General features: G+C 42.9%; 2 protein-coding genes across 2 annotated transcripts; both read right to left on the reverse strand.

Moving 5' to 3' along the window:
• Positions 1 to 472: 472 nt before the first annotated feature.
• fxyd6 (FXYD domain containing ion transport regulator 6) lies at positions 473 to 12,217 on the reverse strand. Its single transcript, XM_076735712.1, has 8 exons — positions 12,010 to 12,217; positions 5,890 to 5,943; positions 5,353 to 5,376; positions 4,522 to 4,557; positions 4,305 to 4,379; positions 4,038 to 4,074; positions 3,894 to 3,943; positions 473 to 1,849 (listed from the first exon to the last, which is right to left on the reverse strand). Exons 2-8 carry the CDS (start codon positions 5,936 to 5,938, stop codon positions 1,815 to 1,817), a joined length of 306 nt encoding a protein of 101 aa, XP_076591827.1. The 5' UTR covers positions 5,939 to 5,943; positions 12,010 to 12,217; the 3' UTR covers positions 473 to 1,814.
• A 194-nt stretch (positions 12,218 to 12,411) lies between these two features.
• Positions 12,412 to 22,339, reverse strand: tmprss13a (transmembrane serine protease 13a). The gene is made up of 13 exons (XM_076735351.1): positions 22,164 to 22,339; positions 19,135 to 19,309; positions 18,912 to 19,022; positions 18,028 to 18,192; positions 17,353 to 17,479; positions 16,779 to 16,874; positions 16,500 to 16,543; positions 15,690 to 15,852; positions 15,277 to 15,455; positions 14,703 to 14,801; positions 13,701 to 13,843; positions 13,442 to 13,594; positions 12,412 to 13,312 (listed from the first exon to the last, which is right to left on the reverse strand). The coding sequence occupies exons 1-13, from the start codon at positions 22,179 to 22,181 to the stop codon at positions 13,298 to 13,300; spliced, it is 1,488 nt and encodes a 495-aa protein (XP_076591466.1). The 5' UTR covers positions 22,182 to 22,339; the 3' UTR covers positions 12,412 to 13,297.

Consider the following 22,339-nt stretch of genomic DNA (forward strand, 5'->3'; position numbering starts at 1 on the left):
AAGAAAGTTATCACGCACCTGAGCTGCTGACGGCTCTGTATTACCTCTGTCCAGGTGTGTGTGCCTGTGTGTGGAGGGGGCAGGTGCAGACTGAACTCCCACCCCACAGATCCACCCTCTGACACCACACACACACACACACACACACACTTACACACACACAAACCACCCCTACACGCCCACAGCCATGTTTCAGTCTAGCTGCGCAGTTATATATTTACAGCTTCATTGTCTAAAGTTTAATCTCTGATGGCAATAAAGAGGGTATATCTGCCAACCTTTGGAATCACAGAGCAATGTCCAGCATATTACTGTCTCTGTATTTTCCATAGTCCACAGCCCCAAGCAGCAGCTTGTAACCTTGACTGACATTGATAGAAAATTAACAGTGATTTCAAATGCTGCTGGAGGTTTGCTTGTGAAATCTGAAGCTCCAGGCGAAAAATGTTCAAGTATAAAGACCCCAAAGACATTGTTATGTGTGGTCAGACATACTTTTATTTATTTATGCCAAAAGCACAACAGGTTGCTACACAACAAGGCCTCATGCGTCAAATGAACATAGTGTTTACTTGTACAGCGGTCGTCTTTAAAAACTCAGACTTAAGATTGGTGAACGCCGGACCTGACAGAAGATTCACAACAAGCACTGTTCATTTGTTCTCTCGCTATGATTTGGCCTACATTAGGCTGCTATTAACGTACAGAAGTAATATCGATTTTAACTTCTATCAAGCTCAGCACTCAAACTTTGTCTCTCTTTTTCACAAATGTACTACATTCAAAGCATCATCACGTTAGAGAGATAAGCAATTTCATGAGCAAACAAGAAAGAGAAAAGAAAGAAACCCGGGCTTCACAGATTTGCAGCACTAGTGAGTGTGTATGGGGAGGCTAATCATAGTCTGCTGGAGACTAGTTAATCCTGGTGGAGCCAGTGACGGAGCAGTGGGGTAGATGTGTGGAGAAGAAGGCAGTGAGACAGCTGATGCAGGAGCCCCCTCCACTATAGATGGTAAAACACTGTGTGTGTGTGTGTGTGTGTGTGTGTGTGTGTGTGTGTGTGTGTGTGTGTGTGGAGGAGGAGCTCGTGCAGATACCTGCAAACCATTCCTGTGCTCAGTCAGAGAGCTGCGGTGGTTGAGATTGTCTTATATAAGGCTCATCACATTTACATGTAGAGATACACATGCACTTGTGATATACACACAATCATACGTATACAGGATATGCACACACATATATACCCACATGTGCACGCAAACACACCCAACCATTCAAACACAGATCTAAATGAAAGATATTTAACTCTATATCTTCTCTGTAAACTATCTGTAATTATATATATACTTATATATGTATACAGTATATATGCATATATGTTATAATCCAAATATGACAAACATTATCCAGGACAATTAACAAAATAAAGACAAATCCTAAAACCTAAAGGCAAAGTACAAAACAAAGAACAGTGGACCACACAACATTAAAAACTCTTCTGGGGCTTCAAAGACAATCTTGTGTCAAAGGTGCTACTGGCTAAGACAAAGAAGTGGAGTGAGTCACAGAAAGGCACAGGAACAGACAAGAGCACTGAGGGACAGGCACGATCACAATGGACACAACAGGCTAAAGGTTTGTCTTCAGGGCACAAGGCTTATGTACATATTACACCTCTAAACGTATACCTCCCCTCGTACCCTGTCATGTAACCAGGTATCACAACAATCAGTTTCTCCACTGTCGTAGTGGCTCGGTATGAAATAAAACTGATCATCATTTCAGAAGGCACTCGGTCTGGTGGAGTTGCCTCAGTTCTCCGCTGCAGTCTCTGCAACCACCGTGGCTGAAAGAGGTCAAGGGTGAGTGATTTAGTTGAGGCACAAGTACAAAACATTAAAGTTGCCCACAGTCATTTCTTTCCAAATAGTTCTCTCCTTCGGTGCTGGTACTTCTGATACTCTCTCAGGGTTGGTCAGTGCGTGCAGTGCTTCAAATTGTGTATAGCTGATTTATTCTAAAGGATAACAGGAGCTTTGTTTCTTATCATGCTGTACCTTGGTACAATTTCAAGGCATTTTATTGGAGTGTTAGTGCTTTATATTTCTGCTCCAGTACATTTCAGAGGAAAATATTGTACTTTTTATTCCACTTCATTTTTTACACAACTATGGTCATTAGCTCCTACGCAGGTTAAGATCTTATATGTAAAACACGCACAAACCTTAAAAAATATGATGCATTGTTATACAAAAAATCCTAACAGCATTTAAAAAAAATAGTATAAATTAGCTCCAAAAACAAAAAAATTTGCTTGTAGTGGAGAATGTTTTCACTGTGGTATTGCTGTGTTTATGTGAGCGAAGGATCTGAATACTTCTTCCACCGGTGCCTTTCACACCGCATGAACGAAACTACGTTGGGAAAATCAACTTGCGCAGATTTGAAACATAAATTAGATTCTCAACATTTCACCAGCTTTAAGTCAATGCAGTTGCAAGCAGTTGCTGTTATAGAACTTGTTTCTTTGGTGGTGCATTCAAGGATATCAAAGCATCCTTGAACTGTTCTGAAAGCACCGTATGAATGAGCATTGTCGCTAACTTAATGAATTCTACCGCTGATGACTATTATACATAAAGAAATTTAGTGGCATTTTGAAGAGACATTAGCTCTTCATTAGCTGCTTGTTCAGGATGGAGAAACCTGGTTTGAGTAAATGACCAGCGTTGAATGGGCTGTGCATTTGGGAGCCAGAAAGAGGCATTCAAGTTACAGACCTTGAGGAGGAAGATAGTGAGTTCAGTTTGAGAATGCTTAAGAGATTTCACACAGCAACAAGACACACTACACACTACAAGACACGCTAAACTGTACTATACTGACACACTACACACAGCTTATGCAAATACTGGTGAGTTATAGGCCTTCATTCCCCCACTCTACTCTACTCTACTCTGTTATTTTATGCTATAGCTTGTTAGTTAAGCTCCATCATTTAATGCTCGATATGCAGACAATAGCTCACACATCAGAGAATATGCAAGAACATAATGCATAACATTCTCCGACTGGTGGCTTAGCTGGCGTTGGCTACACTGTCAGGAGATCTGAACAGTCAAATGTGATACTTCTAAGTACTTTTCTTTAATTTTGATAAACTCTGTCAAGAAAACATGTGATGGAAAAATCACAAGAGCGCACCACTTTTACTACACTTCACAAACTTGTCAGAAACACTCGATGGATTTACACAATTTAATACTGCTGGAGGAGGGATTGCTGCTACTGCCGTTTCTCATCTTGTTTCCTTAAGGCTAGGGGAATAAACAATCAGAATTCTTCATGGCTGACACTTCTTCCACTTCTTTTTTTTTTCCTCTGAAGAAAGCTCCACTTGCTTGATAGGAACACCCAAAAAACATCCTAATTGGCAGCTCCCATCATAAAATGAACTTCAAACCCAGGTATCAAATGTAGATGCTGTGAAAATTAGCAAGTACGTGGTCGTTTGTTTCATTTAAAGGGATGCTGGCAGTGAAATCTAAGACGCTGGAGCATCCTCAGATGCAACCACAGGGCGGGTTGAGGTGGCACTCTAATAAATTACCCATCACATTTTGACAACTCGTTGCCAGCTGGATTTTATACTGTATTGAAGTGAACTGAAACCTGAAACAGCTTGGAAGCTAAGGTCATCAAGTGATTTTAAATAACTTGCATGCTCTCTCTGTCTCTGTCTCTCTCTGTCTCACACATACAGGACAGCTCAGCTCAACATGTGTGAGCAGGAATGGGCACTCCCAAAGGGAAAGTCAATTATGGATGTGTGTCAGGGGGTGAGCCAGAGGTGAGAGGAGCTGACAGAGAGTTGGAAATGTGCATCTTACCCATGGGAACAATCAGGTTCTCCTCCTGTTTCTCCTCATCTCCCGGGGCCCTGAGGAGGGGATCATGGTAACCAAATCATGCAGTATGAGGGGAAAAAAAAGCCCTTATACAGCAAAGTTTTTTCCAGTTAGACACTGACATACCTGGTCTTCTGGTTGATACTGCAGCGGCACCGTCGACCTAGAAACATAAGAAATAATTAGCTGTGTTGACGAGAGGTCTAATTAGTTAGATGTAGTATCCGTGTCACCGCTACCTGAGAATGTAACAGTATAGACATCCAATAACGATTCATGAATTTCTTATTAATTATTTTGAATGTGTAACACTCAATTACATCAGTACATGTGCATATAATAAAATGACACACGAGCGCACACACACAGGCACACAGACAGAGGTTAACTTACTAAGGATGAGAAGAATGCCCAGTGTGAACAGCACCACGGCAAACGCCAACCCCCCAATCCTCAGGCTCTCATAGTCTGCAGAAGAAGTCGATGCCAGAATCCCACAGAGGAGACACGGGAGCAGGACAGGGACGTCAATCAATGTGACATTTATCGCAGCAGGTTTTTTTATGTGTGGACACTGTCTCTATGTCTTGACAATGTTTTCCAAACTTACCGTAAACAAACTGGTTTTCAACTTCCTCTTTGCCATCTGTAAAAAGTATGAGAGAAACAATTTAAAATTCAGGTGTTCACATTTTCGCAGGCTTGTAATTAACCCTTGACTGTTAGCTTGTGGGTAGCTAGCAAAGCAGTACCATATCATCATAGAAGGAGGTGAGTGTTTCAGCTCTTTACATTTCCAAGGAATGTGGTTGAGATCTAATTTGTTCATTTAAGCCTTTCCCTTAAATACCCCTGGTAATTAAACCCAATCCATATATTCTGTTTCACTTGGGAATATGTCATAATACAGAAGCTAAAGACACTCGTAAGTTCTGTTTTCACAATGTGGGGTGAAGAAGCACTGTGTCACTGTGTTATTTACCACTCTGAGGTCTTATACAATATGAGGCATTGCGGTAGATTAAACCACCCAACATTGTATAAAGTAGCTAAAATTAACCATACACATCTACAGCAGTACACCTCAAGTACTCTGTGCTACTAATAAATACATGCTTTTACTTAGGAAAGATTTTGAATCCTGGACTTTCACACAGTGTTTTTCCTTATCTTAACCATAGTTTAGAGGCCATATTACCAGCCAGATTATCATCTCTCTGTCCTACCCAACCAACACTCTCACCTCTGAGAGAAAAGCCTGTTTCTAATCAACACTGGGGTCTGCTCATTTTGTGACTTAATCTATACATCTGCCACTGTTCGCTGCAGTGGGGCAATCCATAAGGGTCTGATCTGATCTGGAAACAAATAGATCCATCTATGTGGCTGTTCAGACTGAGGTGTGACCCCCCCCATTAGAGATTAAATCAAGGGTACTCACCCTGTGCACTGGGGTCTGCAACAGCTGAGAGGCAGCGAGAAAAGGGCAAGTGGTTTGAGTCAGAGAGTGAAAGGAAAAAGGAGTTAAGTTAGAAGACCATGAGTGAAAATGCTTTAACACTCTCTCTCTATCTATCTATCTGTCTATGTGTTTTACCCAACACACGCTCCAAGGTGTCACAAAAAACAATTTGCAGCACAGCACCACGTCATCTGTTTGCAGAGTGTGACTGTGTGAGCATGTGTTTACGTGTCTTACATTTAATCACACACTGCAAACAGACCTCACACACACACAGTCAGTGACTAGCCAGTGAAACCCACACATAAAGCCCTAAAGCGGTAAAGTGTTTTGCTACAAGCCCACACCCAACGAGTGCCTTTTCATGTAGCGTCACTCGCTGCCCCAACACTGCCTCCCTCTGGACAATTAGTGTGTGCACACATGTGTGCTTGCATGCTCAGGTGTGTGTGTGTGTGTGTGTGTGTGTGTGTGTGTGTGTGTGTGTACGTGTTTCATGACAAGGGGGGCACTTACCAGCCACACACACCAGGAGTGAAGAGAGGAAGAGCAAAATAGTTTCCATGGCAACTGTTGACACAGAGTAATAAAGAGGGAGGGTGAGAGAGCGAATGCAAAACCAGAATGGTGTGTTTTAGGAAGCTACACTGCTCCAGCACATATATTCACCTGCAATTTGGGGTAATAACTAACCCATGTACACATACAGCTTATAAACACCACACGGACTATTGGCACACAAGCACACAGGAAGTGGCGGTGAAAGTGGGAATCACGGCACTCAGCTGTATCCAAACCCCTGGAGTTTGACTGATTCAAAAAGCCTCGGGATATAGTTTTTATCTCGCATAACAATCCATGTTCACAGCCTGCTTATATGTTCTCTTTTCCTGGCAGAGATTACTCCGTCCTCCCTGTGGACATCACACAACCTTGGCCTATTTTCATGCAGGCGATTCAATGCACACACGCCAACTGTTTCTCCTACAAAATGTGTTCATATGAAACTACACAGGGATACATTTTGGAGGAGATGGACCGTTGGCTCCAGGGGTGTCAATGACCGTCTCTCGATCAATCCCCCATTTTATTCCAGACTGAAATATTTCAACAGCTTTTGCAGGGATTACAGTGGAATTTTGAACAGACAGTTATGGTTCCCTTCTTCGGTGATCCTCCTCTATTTCTGGCTTTTAATGACATGATTATCATGAAATTCAGTAACGTATTTCTATGGTTCTCAGACGATGGACCCTAAAGACTGAGGTGACCACATGACTTTTCCTCTCGTGCTTGATTAATGACGTAGACCGGGGGTGGGGAACTTGCGACCTCCAGCCTGTATATGGCCTGCAAAACTGTTTGATCCAGCCCATGAGGCAGTTCATAAAAAAAAAAAAAAAGCACAAAAGCACAAAAAGCAATCGCTTTTCTTCATCAATAACGGAAATTACAAAACATTGCAAATTAAGGCGTTCTACTGACTGGTCCATGAACACATAGTACATTAATGCATCATGGTGGCTGTCAACAAAACATAAGCAGATGCAGAGAAATGGACAAACAATTTGTTTTTGCTGAAGTAAAAGGCAAACTGGATGAGCTTCGAGGATAAAGGTGCTTGAGTAAAGTTAACTCCCTTCTCCAGAGTTCTGATACTCAACAAGCAGCTTTCATAAGACCTCATTCTGAATGAGACTATGTTATGCACGCAGGTTTTGTGGTGAGCAAGCTAATAGCTAAGAAGCTAAAAGCTCATTCAGAAGGAGAATTTGTGAAGGAGTGACTTGTTGCTGCTGTGGAGCTGCTCGCACCACACAAAGTACAACCGCTCCAAAGTGTCTGTTTGTCTTTCTGATTATGGTGGACATTACCAGGAACCTCTCAGAGCTGAACCTCAAGCTCTGGCCAGCTTCTCAGCTCTCTGCTTTCAAATGTAAAATTATCTGAAATGAAATTAAAGCTGTGGCGAGTGCAACAGGAAACTGTGCATCTTCCTACTCTGCCATTTATGAAATCATGTGACAACTGAGGAACTGAGGGTCTATGGCTTCTATGAGATTAATGACATCTACCCTCATCTTAGAATGAAGGTAGACTCTTGGGCGTGATCACGGACAAAAATATTTTCTTTAATGAGATGTTTCATGTCAGAATAGTTTACTAGAACTTATTATTCTTATTCATATTCATGTTTGTTTGGATATTTTAGAGTGAATGTCGGGGGGCAATGACCTCGTTTCAGTGAGATTTGACAGTGGCATTTTTGGGGGGGCACTGTTTGGATTGCTCTTCTCTACACATGAATATATAGAGTCAAAAGAGAGTCAAAAGAGAATTTTCATTTCAGTTGTGACTCCACAGTCAAGACTGAAACCTTTGAAGAGCTTTCTCAGAATCTCTTTAACCATCACAGTGTGCTATAAAAATATGGTGCACTCAGAGAGGAGCTTTTAAAACCAAACCCAGATATGACTGATGAGTTACGACAATACGGTGTTTGTACGCACGTCTGTCTCATTCTGAGAGAGACGTCTTTTTTCACATCAGAGGTGATGATTGATGGTTGGCCCCAAACTGTACAGCACTTACATTCAGCTCAGACATGTTAATAAACACTGATCCAGCTCAAGCTCAGCAGGCAGGGAGATTGTTTACTCACTGTCATGCAGCAGCGTATTGATGCCACCATTACAGAGAAAAGTTGGGTTCCAAAAGATCCTTCTCATGTTACAACAAGATATTTTTCATATGACGCTCTAGTGTAGCTTATTTAGCCTGTAGCTTATTTCTAATACCATCCCGCATTCACTCCTCTCACACATGCTCACTCCTAATCTCTTTGCCATCATTGTCTGTCAATTGAGATATCAGCTGTTCATCTGGTCACATCTATCCAATAGCAGAGAGATACACGTTCACCATTAGCCAATCATCTCGCTGCTGTATTTTTAAACATGATTCTCTCCTTGCCTTAGCTCTTCTATGCTGCTGTTATGCGAACCCCTCCAGCTCCCCATCACCGCCCAGTCTTTGCAGATCATCAGCTTCATCATTTCATCATCCTCATCAGTCAACACCGCCACCAGTGTCTGGACTCCAAGGGAGGATTTATCTTGCTGGTGCTCAGGGCGATGCCCCTCGATTACAAAGCCTCCCTGCGGAGTCTAAGTGCCAAAGGCTTTCTGATAAGACTTAATTATCACGTATCATATTTAAAATATTTTCTCTTTGCCACTTGATATCATCCTCTACTGCCTTTTTAAAAGTGGAAATCATTTAAACCCACTATAATTTGCCTTTGACACGGCAGTCAGTACGGTTAGAGCAAACAATCAATAACCATCTCTTTATTCTATCAAACAGCACACTTAGTTAGAAAAACACAGATGACTAGAATCTGTCCTGATTCACAGTGCTGCAAGTCAAAACTGTCAGTGACTGATTTGCCATTGCAAATTTGACACATCTTGAACATAAGTAGATACTGTGGTTTGCATAATTAGTAGACTCTGTCAGTGCTTTGCATCCATAACCTTTAAAGGTTAATCTTTAGTCTTAGAATAAATTTCCGATCATTGAAGACTATTTGATGAGATACTGTTAGGTACATTTGACCGTGAGCCACTAGAATTTCCCTCTTCAATAGCAACAGGTGTGTTCCTGAACCCCCCTCCAACTAGTCGTCTTTCAAACACCACCTGCTGCCCAACAACTGGTGCGAAAACCATGCTATGTCTGAGAGGATATGGGATAAATGGGAAAGGTGGGTGGAAAGATGAAAGATGTGGACGGCTGGGATTATCACTTCCTTGTGTCGCTACTTTCAATGAGGAACAGCAAAAGTAAAAAGCTTGATACCAATAACAGACAACCTAATTTGGAAATAGAAATTGTGCATGAGGCAGCTACTTAGCCATTTGCGAAATGTTCGCACATAACATGCTCTAATCCCGTGTGTGTGTTCAGCCAGATGCTCTCCTGTACTGGCTGAGTAAAGAGAGGTCTGTCAATTTGAGACTAATGGAAAGGCAGAATGTTGGAGAGAAAGATAAGGCGTAGCTGGTGGACGGACAGGGGTGTCGCGTCTCTTTGCACTCAGAGACTTGTTAATGGGACACATATGACAGTAAGTGTTCGGGCTTAAGTGGCCTGTTGGACAACCGCCACCAATTCTGGATGAACCACAGATAGTCTGGGGTTAAAGGCCAAGCAGTCAGGCAGACTCAGAATACTAGATGTAAGTCCCACCACAAAACCTGTCCCTTGGTGTAGGGACAAAGACCTTTAAGCAATACAAACCTCAATGTGAAAGAGGCTCTGTAATGACTATTGACTGTGGTTAGTGCAGCTCTCATTTGTTGACAATACCTTGAGAGACATTTGTGAGTGGTCTATCTACCTTGATTTTGTTACTACAGCCCAGCCAATATTGGGTTTTTCTGGCCAATAATTTCAACTCTCACATGAATGAAGTAAATGATGCAGTCACAGTAAAGAATATCACTTTTGCTCGGATGCAGAATGAACCTCTTCTTAGTATTTTTAACCATTAGTGGGTCAGTGTCACATTTATCCCATGAGAATCCTTTAGGGTGGTCGGCAGCATGGCACTGCCCATTGTCATGTATCATGCAGCCTATCAGCAGCAGCCTCTCTCTTGGTGATACGTAGCACCTGTGCGGTCACCTTTCCATCTTTCCTTAACCTACCTTTCTGCACTATTGTTTAGTAATATTTAGTTCCTTTGTCAGGCTCCTCTTTGTCTGAGAGGAGAGGACAAGAAAAGGGCAGGCAGGGCAGCTGCAGCTGTTTGGGGAGGAAAAGGAAAAAGCAGGCAAAGAGGCTGTTTTCTGTAATTTGGGGACAAGGAAAGGGCAGGCTGAAAGACAGTGAGGACGAGCAGACAGGGACAGAAATTATCTGGCAGGAGAGTACAAGGCCAAGGGCATGCAGAGGTGACACTGTCTGAGAAGAGGGCAGGGGAAGGATAGTCTGTTTTATGTGAGTGGCATTTTGGGAATAAAACACACAAAGCATTAAAAAGAAAGGTCAGGAGATGTGATGAGGGAGAGGAAGAATCAGGAAGCCGATCAAGGAGACAGTGTAACCAAAAGCAGCGGGAGCAGTGAGATGGTAGAGTAGGGCAGCAGTATGCTCAACAATCACAGACAGAGGAAAAATATTGATCTGACCTTTTGACATCATACTATCTGACAAATGTGTGAGTGGCAGACGAGCTTAAGATTAGTGTGACACGAACCTTGTGAGGCAAACATCCAAATCTACAGTTCAGCTGATGAATTAACAAAAATGTGGACACGGTCATGAAGTATGCCTACAGTGTCCACTGTATGTGTGTTTTTATACAAAACCACGCCCCACAAATCCCTAATTGTTGGGTATCTGTGTGTGTTTATGTGCAGGTTTCTAAAGGTAAGGCTGTTTGGCATCATTGTGCAATCAATACAAACAAAGAGAGAGATAAAAAGATATTTCCCGTTTTTCACCATTAAGAATAATGTAGGGCAGCTAAATAGGTCACAACGCAGGTCTCCATAACCTTTCAGAAAAAAAAAACTTGGCCCCCTGTATCTGCCATCATAATGATGTTACATCACCATGACAACAATGTGCGTCGGTCCATAGTATCCAGTTATCTCCATGGTAACTGGGTTAAGATGGCATTTCATATCAAACCACAAGGACAACTGGAGTGTCCACATAAACAGGAGAAAGGGCTGTGGCACGCAGCGTTAAAGTCAGAATTAGTGGGCTTTAATCCAGTCGGTTTCTGGCTGACTTGCATTCATAAGCACCAGTCAGCTTTAACGGACAGGGACTGTGGATTCCGCGGCTGTTTGTTACCTGTGCGCGCCGACGACAACAATCACCTCTCCATTATGATGTCTGTGCACGCGCACACACGGTCGGGCACACCAGCGGCAATAAACATCTGGCGCGATGCAGTTCAACATCCGATGTGTGACGTGTGTGCGCATTCATCCACTTTTGCGTCGCTCAACCTGTGGATCACCTGATGGAGCGGCGCAAACGAGCCGCCACCCGCACTGTGATTTTCCTTTGCAGTGATGCAACTATGTAAGCGTTCATAACAACAGCAGTGACATCATACACGACATGTGATATTTGCTTTTTGACCGCCTCAATGGCAATACGATAGCAAGTCAGAGGAAATGAATGGATCCCGTTCGTTTTAAAGGCTTTGAATGCTATTCGGAATTAAACCAGTGGAGGTTGTGGTGATCAGTGGCAGACACACCCTCATCCTATAGCGCTGATAAACAAGACGCGTTGTTACTGGCATCTCTGCAAGTTAATGAGAGCTTGTCCAGCAGTGGCAATTACTGCAAACCGCACACATGTTGCATAAAATTATTTTATTCCGACATTTGCGTGGCTCACTGGAAATCTTACGAAGTGTACGATTTATTCACACAGCCTGTGCGCTCATAAGCTTCTGAATATAATAATAAACTGTGCTAAAATCTGCGTTTCCCTTCCAGTTCATCTTTCATGGCTATCATGAACCGCCCTCACTCTCATTTTGCCGGAAAAAGAAAAATTAACAATAGCATCATCTGAGACATCAAATATGCGCGCTTATCAACTTACCTTTGGTTTCTCCAGCGGACCCTTGGCCGACAAACTGAAATCCACCTACAGAAATCAATCAGCTCGTCTCACAGGGCTTTTGTTCCAAATATTCTAATCTGTCAGTATGTGCACACTGCACACATGTAGTCGTCTTGGAAAAATAGACGTGATGGATAACAACGCGACTCCTGGAGCGACTGCTTGTTCAGTGCGTTGAACCCTCACTGTCTCTCTCCCTCCCTCTCTCTCTCTCTTTTACACACACATACCCATCATAGACCCCCAGCATATTGCCAGCCTCATGTGTGATTGACAGCTTGTGATGGTCTTGTGCTCTGGCTTTAGTCTAGATTGATCCACTCCTCCATAACGATTTTCTTAGACTTTTATTGTATGTAGATAGATAGATAGATACTTTATTCATCCCCAAGGGAAATTCACAATGTATGTATGCGCAGTGTATAAAGCTCAGTGATCCCACACATTGGACAAATACAAAACTCTGTCAGACAACATGGCAAATGTACATAAATATGACACGCAGACAACACACACACACATTGGCATACAATGCAAGAAGAACAATTTCTGATCAACTTCACAGTGTGAGTGTAAGGGGAGGTTTAGGTGTGCAGACAGAGTGCCAGCTCAGCAAGGGAGTGAAGGGCGATTTCTCTCCTCACAAAGTGAGTACATAAAGTGTCCTTTCTTCATTTGAGTATTTTAAACAACAATCAACATCCAAAAGCCTGAGATGTGTCCCTGAGAAAAAAAACACACCTCTACAATCAAAAATCATTTTTAAAGAGTGTCATTCTCTAACCCGCTAAGGAGATCACAGTAGAGTGGACTGTGTTTCATTGGCACAGAACACGTAAGAGAAGGGCCAGCCATCTTTAAAGCTTGCTGAACAAGTAGGTAGATGTAAGTATACTGTATGGCTGAGAGACACCAAGAGACATGAGTAATAAAATCAAGAATGCAAGACTGAAGTCAGTGCATCGATTAGTGTGCATCAGTAATCAGGTTCAGGTAATACAGGTAACTGCCAAACGACAGAGGATGATTATAGATGATGCAGAACACTGAGACTGAGGTCCTGTGTTCGAGTTGTGTAATTTCATACTGCAACTCCTCCAAAAGCAGCATGCAACCTTTCATCCGGCTGTCTTTCTGTCAACAGTATCACCTCGTCAACTGCAAAATTTAAATGTGCAAACCCATCCAGATCTCTGAGAAGATTTCATAGTGCAGGGTTCATTGGGGAGGTGGGGAAACTAGACCACCAGCAGCAGACAAAGGGACATCACGGCCTCATTCGCTGTAGACACAGGAAGAGTTAAAATGAAAAACATGAGGCCTGCAGTACATCTAAAAGCATCCTAATGAATTGGATGTCAAGTATGCTCTCCTCCACTATTTATTCATTTGTTGCTCCAACTATTCTTACCTGCATTTTGCTGTAGATCCAGGGCAAAACACTACTGACTTTGGTGTAAACCCCAGGCTTGTTTCTTTTACCGCAGCCAGCACCCCAGCTGGTGATCCCCACCAGGTACCACCGGCTCTCCCCCTGACACACCAGAGGTCCACCACTGTCCCCCTGAATAGATAGTTCATACTCAGTTAACATAAGTTTTGCTCTAAAGTTTGCTGGATGTATATTGGTCTGACTGCTGTAAACATGTCCCTCGATGCTGACTGCTCACCTGACAGGAGTCTCTGCCTCCGTCCAGGTGCCCGGCACAGAGCATGTTCTTGGTCACGGAGCCTCCATATACTCTGGGGCTGTTACACACTTGTCTGCCAATGATGTCCACAGTCACCTCCATCAGATCCTTGGAGACAATGTCTGTATTGGGGGAAACAATATGCTCATTCATTTTTCTAACAAGGCTGTACAATATGTCAAAATAGTGGCTGAATAAATGTGAAACTTTGCCATCAGCCATCAGTATTGAGTCTTGAATCTGCCTCAGTCATTCGCCATCAGCCGCAGTACAGAGAGGACAGATGTTAATCACTCTCTGATAGATCACCCACGTCCCTTTGAGGGGTCCAGACTTTATTGTGTTCAGCGCGGCCTGCCTGTACTTCTTCTGATGGCTATCTGCCTGCTTCTTGACTGTCTGACCTCTCTCTGGAGTTGTTTGTTGCTCTTGTTCTTGGGTACCAGATCTGTGATCCAGTGTTGTACATATTAATTTCATCCTTATCGTATCATGTAGCTTAATGGCAACTGATAAACTGCACCACCAAAGGGATGCTTAAAACATAATCTCCTTATCTACACAGAAAGACCCACTTTATGAGTGAACAAAGGGAATAAAATATGCATGTGTGATCCAATTTGGTCTAATTTTACTTGTCCTTACTCTCTATATATGCACCCTGCTATGTCCATCTGCCTGTTTCCATAAGGAAAGATATTTTTTTTAAGGTTACCTGAATGTATTTCAACTTTATTGGAGTACTTTAACCAAATACATAACTGTATATTCAAGTTGGTATGTGAGTAAATTCCAGTTAAACAACATCCCAAAACTTTTTAAACATACAGTTCTGGATGTAATACATTCAGATGTACCAAAAGCAGATCGTATGACTTGATATGTGTCTTTCTGCTGCACTGGGAGATGACAGGGATCCAATGAAACAGACTACAAACATTTTTAGTATACTACTGCAGGTGGCTCCGTATCCCAGCTTACCTGATCCCTCCTCAGTGGTGCCAAAACCGGACGTCCAGCATTTGGTTCCTTGGGGAAATTGCTGGTCATTCGTTGGCAGGCAAGCTGGCTGAACTTTATCTGGATGACACAAGAAGACATATTTAACTTCTGCAAACAGAGCAGCCTTGTGTGTTCAAAAGCACAGTACTGTCAACAGATGCACACGCACACACAAACACACTGGGCTGGGCAAATAAGATTACCAGTATGACTGTGGAGTCAGCACAGACTTTAAAAGCTCAGCCTCAACAGCAAGAGAAAAACAATTCCACAGTAGTCACTGTCCTGCGTATTTGCTTTACGCCATGGCACAGTGTTGGGTTTTAATTTGTGTTTTATAAAGAAATATTTTATTGAGGGATGGATTTTCAAAGTCTGTCTTAATTGATGAATGTTGTGATGTCAAACAGTAAGCCACTATTCCTGTATGATAAACCTTTAATAGTAATGTAAAATATGACTTTATTTTCCAACCATGACACTTAACCAGGTGCTGATGTGAGGACCAAATTCTGACATAAACATACGTTTAAAAAGAGAAGCTGTGACTGACCATTGAAAACAACTGGAGATGTGAGTTTGAGCAGAGCGACGTCCTGGTCATTAGTTCTGCTGTTGTAGTTCTCGTTCAGCAGGATCTTCTCCACCAGGTAGGGCTGAGGTAGTCTTTCCAGGGACACCACTCCACTGTACACTTTCCAGTCGTCCGCAGAGAGAGCTAAAGAGTTGCCTCTGCAACACAAAAAGAGACCGTTCAGTGGAAATAATCAACTCACATTGATTTGACATTGCAGCTTTGAAATGCGTGAGCTCAGCATTGTGGACGGCAGCTGAACAATATACACTTCTACACTTACAGTGTACAAATTCAGTCCCAAGATCAAACAAGATCATTTCAGTATAGAATAAAAGAGGAATCCTGAGGTGTGTAAAAGATCACAAGCATGCATTTTCTGTGCCAGTCACCTTGGGAAGCAGTGGGCAGCAGTGAGCACAAAATCTGGAGAGATCAGGACTCCTCCACAGACGTGGGATCCTCTGAAGTGGAGCGACAACTGCCAAGGCCACTGACCCACCAGAGCTTTGCTGCCCCCAATGATCCTGGATGTAGACTGCTGCCGACCGCAGTCTGGGAACGGAAGACAACGTGAAACACTGTGTACATGCTATTTCATGACATAAGTGAAATACAGGTCATTGCACTTAACATCAATGCGTTTATTTTATATATGTAATTTCTGTATTTTTCAGTCTGCCAGCTCCCATGACATATATGGTTATGTGAATGTAGAATGTGTACAGTGTTGATGTTTGCCATCTAAGCTCTGACCACAGCACTCCCCATACAGAAACACCAAGCTAAACACAGCAGGGAGTGGGGAGTGATGACAGCTGCAGCAGTCGCTAAAAGTGTCAGCACACCTTTCAGGTGAGCGGTATGCAAGTGGGCACGTCAGCAAAAGAATGAGCAAAGCACTGGCGGCTTAGGTAAACATGACTGAAAGGGTGTGTTGCAGTGCCAGGACTATGCCAGGTATGGTAAGCGCAGCAGCAAACTCTCATACTTTCCACATTGTGACATACAGTATCTCACTGTTGGATTTTTTTGTTGTGGAAATTCAACCTTGCTTGTCTGAATAGCATCAAATGGCTGGATGTGCAGTCATAGGTACTGTGTGCGTGTGTGTGTGAGACAGAGACACAGAAAGGGAGAGGGAGAGGTTGCATGTCACTGTGTGTGGCACATGACTTCAGGAACAGATGGAGGCTCCTTACCCATACACTGCAGGGAGACGGTCTCCTGGTCTGGACAGGAAGAACTATGTAATGGCACAACGAGAAAAACATCCCCATTAACATGGATACGCACAAGACATCAACGTAAACCTCGCTTCTGCTTTTTGCGGTATTAAAGGCACATAAAAAACAGGAATTGAGTAAGGATTATAGTTTTAGTTTTAGTTTTCAGATGATTAGAAAATTTTCATAATAAGGATCATGGATTAAGTTTGAGCTGTGTATGAAACGAGGGTGCAAAAGGACTAGATTGCGTACCTGACTTTTACCAGACCCTGAATTGGCAAAGATGATTTGCCGGTCACTGTTAAACCAATGGACCCCTGGGATTGAAGTGCTTCGGTAAAATAGGACCTGGAGATAGAAAGAAGGGCAGTTGAGAGAGCTGAAAAGATAAACTTGCACATACAGAGACCATTTTGTTGAAAACAATGCCTGATTGGGTCTGAAAACTCATTCTGGTTCTGTCACACTGAGACACCCCAGAGAGACCCGTGGAGAATCAATTCAACTCCAAACGCACAGCAGCAGGTGAGGAGAAATTAGATGGATCTCAGTGGGTAAATTATAGGTTGGAGAGAGAAGCCCACATGTTCACGAACTGCAGTTGAAATTGGGTCTGGCAAAATGACGAGCTAAATCGCTCCGACATGAAGCATGAGATAGCTCTGAATGATGATGGGGTATGGTAATAACTATTCTGATGCTGGAGTGCCGATCTAAAACGGTTTTAAGCATTCAGCTCTGAGACCTTTTTCTGTGTTGTTCAGCACGCTTTAGGTCAGGTTCACTTTGGCAAAATTATAGTTGAGTTAAAATGATGATTCCTTACTGCCTGAATCCGAGCTGAGTGCAGGTCTGGTCGGCGAGGCTCTGGTCCCAGCCTTTGTAGCACACTGGTAAGAAGCGGCCATCTTGAGATGTCTTGACCTGCAGACTGCCGTTCCTGCCAAACCTCACTAGGGAGGACACGGAGGGAGACGAGAGAAAGGAGACAGCTTAGATGGCTTCTCTTCAGTGGGTTATGCTTAACACTACGTGACAGTAATGTGGCGTCTTTGGCCTGTGGGCTGCTGCTGCTGCAACTACGAACAGCGAAGCACAAGATGAAATATGAAGCGAGTTAGCTTTATTATGACGGACTTGACAAATGCAAGCATGCTGCTGTGTGCACTTTCTTCAAATCACATAAATCCCTGATAGTGAAGTCCAGTGCTGTCTGCTGAATTGTACTTCTTGCCTGAAAAGTATTGCATAAATAAAACTACTGATAATCTTATGAGTGAGTCAAATTTCATTGATACATGCGTGTGCCTGTCATATACTATTACACCAATTATGAAACCCATATAAAAGAAGTCAGCAGGAAGATCCTCTAGTCTGTTTGTCGTTTTGAGGGTATCCTTTTGGCTGTCAAGCGTCTGCCCATCCTTCTCCACCATCTGTCCTTGTTTTCATCTGCTGCTGGTATGGTCTGTGTGTGTGCATGTGTGTGCGCCTCACTCACCACAGTTTGTTTCGTCAGTGCCCAGTTGGCAGTCTCTGATCACATTACATTCGACAGTGTTGTTGGGGCAGGTGTCAAACTCCATCGCAGGTCGATTCTGTGTTGTATCATCATCATCGTCACCATGGAAGATCGGTACTGTTGACACTCCGGTGCCATAACGAACTGTTGTTAGGGCAGAGGGGACATTAATGTTAGTGAGTAAAGGTAGAGTGTGCTATTATTGCTATAGTTAATTAAACTAATTTTTTTTTTTTTAGCCTTTGTGATAGCAACAGCTGAAGGTACGACAGGAAAGGGGGCAGAAAGAGAGGGGACAACACACAGCAAATGAGCCGCAGGTGGGAGCCACTGCAGAGGACTGACAGCCTTAATACATGGGGGGGGGCACACCCCACCAACTAAGCTACAGGGGCACCCCAATTAAACTAAATTTTGATATGAAATAAGAACATAAGTAAAAGTAATAATAAAACTTAAATTCATTCATCGCCTAAAGACAATATATTTAATGTTTTGCTTGATTAGCTTCATTTTTGTCAACATCATCATCATTTCCCAACATCTTTGGAATCATGGTTCTAACTCATTCAGACCAATTCCCATAAATGATTTTGTCTATTCAATACTGAATATATTCAGCAGCTTTAACCAAATAAAAATTAGATTGATTTTTTTTTTAATTACAAACTTTTGAAAGTTAAATTTAAACTACCAACATTTTGTGAATACCAACAGGAACTGTCATCAGAACCGCAAGGACACGAGAGACATTGTGACTAACATATACTCAGCTTTCGCTTACAATAGGCCTGAATACATTAGAGCAGCAAATGACTATTAATGACAATGTCCAATGATCTGTATGAATAAACACACTATACCTCCAAGCCAGATGGCCAGTGCCAGCAGACCGAGCACCAGCAAGACTCCCGCTGACCCTGCATAACACTGGGAATTACTCTCGCAGCCTCTCCTCCTCTTACTCCTGGGGGCTGGACACAGACAGTACAGGATATACACAAACAAACGTTAATAATCCTCAAAGCGACTCCATTTGTTTCGCTCGTACAGCTGCATCCAGGGAAAGCTGAGGGTAACGCTCACGTGTGCTTGACTGTGTGACTTGGGGAACAGCCACAGGTGGGGGATACTGGGGGATGTAATGCGGACGGGTGGGGGGTGTCAGGCCTGGACCCACGCCATACACCACCTCCTCATAGGGCTTGAGGGGGGGCTGGGCGTGCACAGCAACAGAGTAGTACGGAGGAGGGTCCTCGTTCTGTGAGGAAAAGACAGAAGAGGAAAGTAAATAAGCGGTGAGATATTCTAGATAAAATCCCTCATTGTACGATCACACAATGTGGATTCTTTGTCCATTATTGTGTCATCTGTTACCCCTGGAAACGAGACACCATGCTATATTTAAAGGTTAAAAAAAAAAAAAAAAATTAGATAGACAACAGATGTTGTCTGTTTTCCAAGACAGCACTCAGCCCATTGTCCTCCATGCACTCATAACACTACTGTCAAGCCTGTGTTTAAGTCCACACCTGGGTGACAATCTTACACACAAGGACACAAGTGGTGGATCCTGGCAACAACGTCTAAAAGATCAGATTTTAATAGTTAACTTCCTATTTTTTTTCCTCCTCCTCTCCTCTGCTCTTTTTGATTCACAGCTCCCAGCAGCCATATCAGATACTCCAGACAGTTTAATCAGTATTGGTAGACAGGTCAGTTACCATCTGCTCACAATGAGAAGTAATCGCGTGAAGCAAGGTGACTGAGGCTGAGAAACAGGTTCTGATAGCGCTTTTAACCAGTTGGCGGCATCTCTTATCATGAGCCTGTAAGTGATATTTCAGCGGTATCGCTGCATTTCTCTTTATCTGTTTGTACCAACTTGCCTCGCAAATCTTTGTTCGGAAAGTTTTTTTCCACTGTTTCATTGTTCGAACAGTCCATATCTCCCTTTTCCCTGTATAAGGTTGAAGTTTAGCTGCTGCAAACTAGGATGTTGTGACATTGATGGGAAAGGTCAAGAAGAGCCATCAGTTTGGTCAAGGACTGGATTAGCTTCCAATGGTTCAATGTGCTTGTGCTGTACTTGGGAATATAAGAAATAAGTCGAAGGAATAGTTTGGCATTTTGAGAAATGATCGTTGATATCACTCTTGTGTCTTTATGCTAACTATGTAGCTTAGCTCCACATGAAGACTTGAAACATGGAAACCAGAGTGTAAAAACATGGTTTGGTGTTACAGAAAGCAAATCAGCGAACATCTCGAAACCTCGAACTATTTAACTTTCAACTGAGCTAATACATTCATGTGCAGTTGCAACATGTACTTATCAGAGGGTTTTGTTGTGCTTTGTAGAATGAACCTTGGGAGGGGAGAGATATGAAAGTTCCCAAATGCAGAATGTTAAGTGACTGAACTTGTTTGAGCACAATGTGGTCTGATCACCTGTTTGCGGTTCCACTCAAGCATTTACAGAAAGGAACATGCTGGTCTTGATTCTGTGTCTCTTTAACCTGCCATCCCTGTCTGCAGCCCCTCGTCTCATCAGCCCTGCTTCCCCGGCCTGGACACACAATAGATTCTTTGTTTCTATCTTGTCCCTGTCTCCTCTCTGTGGGAGTCTGCACTTGGGTTCACCTGCTCTGTCCCACCTGACAGTGTGAGGAAACGAGTTTGTGATGAGGCATTGCTTTCGCTTCTGTTATTCTTGCAAGTTAAAAGAGAAATAGAACAAGGTTATATACAGTGGCTTCATTTTTAGTTGTTAGAGCACTGTTTGTGATCAGTTTCTGTTACGTATGAGGTAATCCAGTCAGAAGCTCCACAGCATAGCTGCTGTTTGACATGTACATCACATTGTAGAAATTTGGATGCAGCTACAAAAACTCTGAAATCAGTCTTGATTAGTGCAGTATTCCCACCACATCGACCCAAGGGCAGAAAAAACTTACATTTTTTGTTCTGTTGTGACCCTTTACAAGGGGGGGGGGGGGGGGGGGGTCCTTTGCTGAAAAAAGAGTGATTCAGTGATTTGTCTATCTAGGAGGCAGTGAGAAGACTATGGCTGGACGCGCTACAAAAGGTGTTTCATAAGACCATTTCTATTGCATGCTTATCAAGTTTCAAGATACGCCTATAGGCAGCATTCACCTCACTTAATTGAAGTGAAACGGCCATGCTGAAGTAGGTGGCTCATCATATTTCCCAGCAGAGTACAGTTGGATCATCTTGCATAGTTTACCTATCGGCCATTATCATGGAAAAATACTGGAAAAATTTAAAGATTAGGGGCTCACGTGACATTCAGCAGGTCAATATTTGGTTACAAAGCTAGAAAGCTAGCTGCAAACTAAAGGGTCCCTTTGTGTTTAGTTGCCCAGCCTGTTAGGGCCTAAAAAAATTCAAGGCAGGTACAAATCGGGCCTCTGCATCTTTACGAACAGATACCGATCAAAGCATGACTGCAACCCGAACAAATGTGAAATATTCCTCTTCCAGCCGCATACTTGTGGAATATTCAGTACATCATGTGCTTATCTGTCGTCACGAGTGTCTTACAATCTGTGCATCACATGACAACCCGTATCTCGACTCTTGATTTGAATAAGGAAACGATGCCTCCAGTACAAATACTATAGATATCTGATCTCCACATTTGGCAATACATCCAAAATCCACCTTTTTCTCAACTTGATCCAGTCTTTGAAGCAAAGTGTAAAATACTGCACAGCAAAAAAGAAAGAAAGGCAGAAACCATTTAACAGCTTGTTTGGTAAAACCCACATTCAAACTGCTGTCTGGCAGGTAAATAAACAAGTAAAACCTCTGATGTCGGCCTATAATCCTGCAATGAACAGATCTCGCCAAGCTTATGCAGGACACACAGCTCTCCGGAACAAATAAACACACTGAAACTCAAACAGAGCAAACAGAAAAGCAGATAAACTGAAAAAGAACCACCATTCAGCGTCTGAGTGACAGGTGAGTATTGATTAAGGAGGAAGTTTGACTATCGATTGGAAGGTTGAAGCCAGAGGGGAGGCCAAGAGACACACTGTAGCAAGAAGAGGGAGTTTTAGTTACAGGAGAGAGACAAAGGGAGAAACCTACCGGGTCATACTTTGCCATCGGACTCAGGTCAGCAGAGAGTGGAGAGTGGAGGTGAGAGCAGGTGGGTGGAGCTTTTTAACATCCAGGCGTTTACTCAGTCACAGAGCAGCGATTAGAGCATGTTGGTGCCACATTAGACACCTCTCCTCTCCTTTTTACTCCACTGTGTGTTTGTG

The sequence above is a fragment of the Chaetodon auriga genome, chromosome 7 (assembly GCF_051107435.1).
Source record: "Chaetodon auriga isolate fChaAug3 chromosome 7, fChaAug3.hap1, whole genome shotgun sequence".
Lineage (NCBI taxonomy): Eukaryota > Metazoa > Chordata > Actinopteri > Chaetodontiformes > Chaetodontidae > Chaetodon > Chaetodon auriga.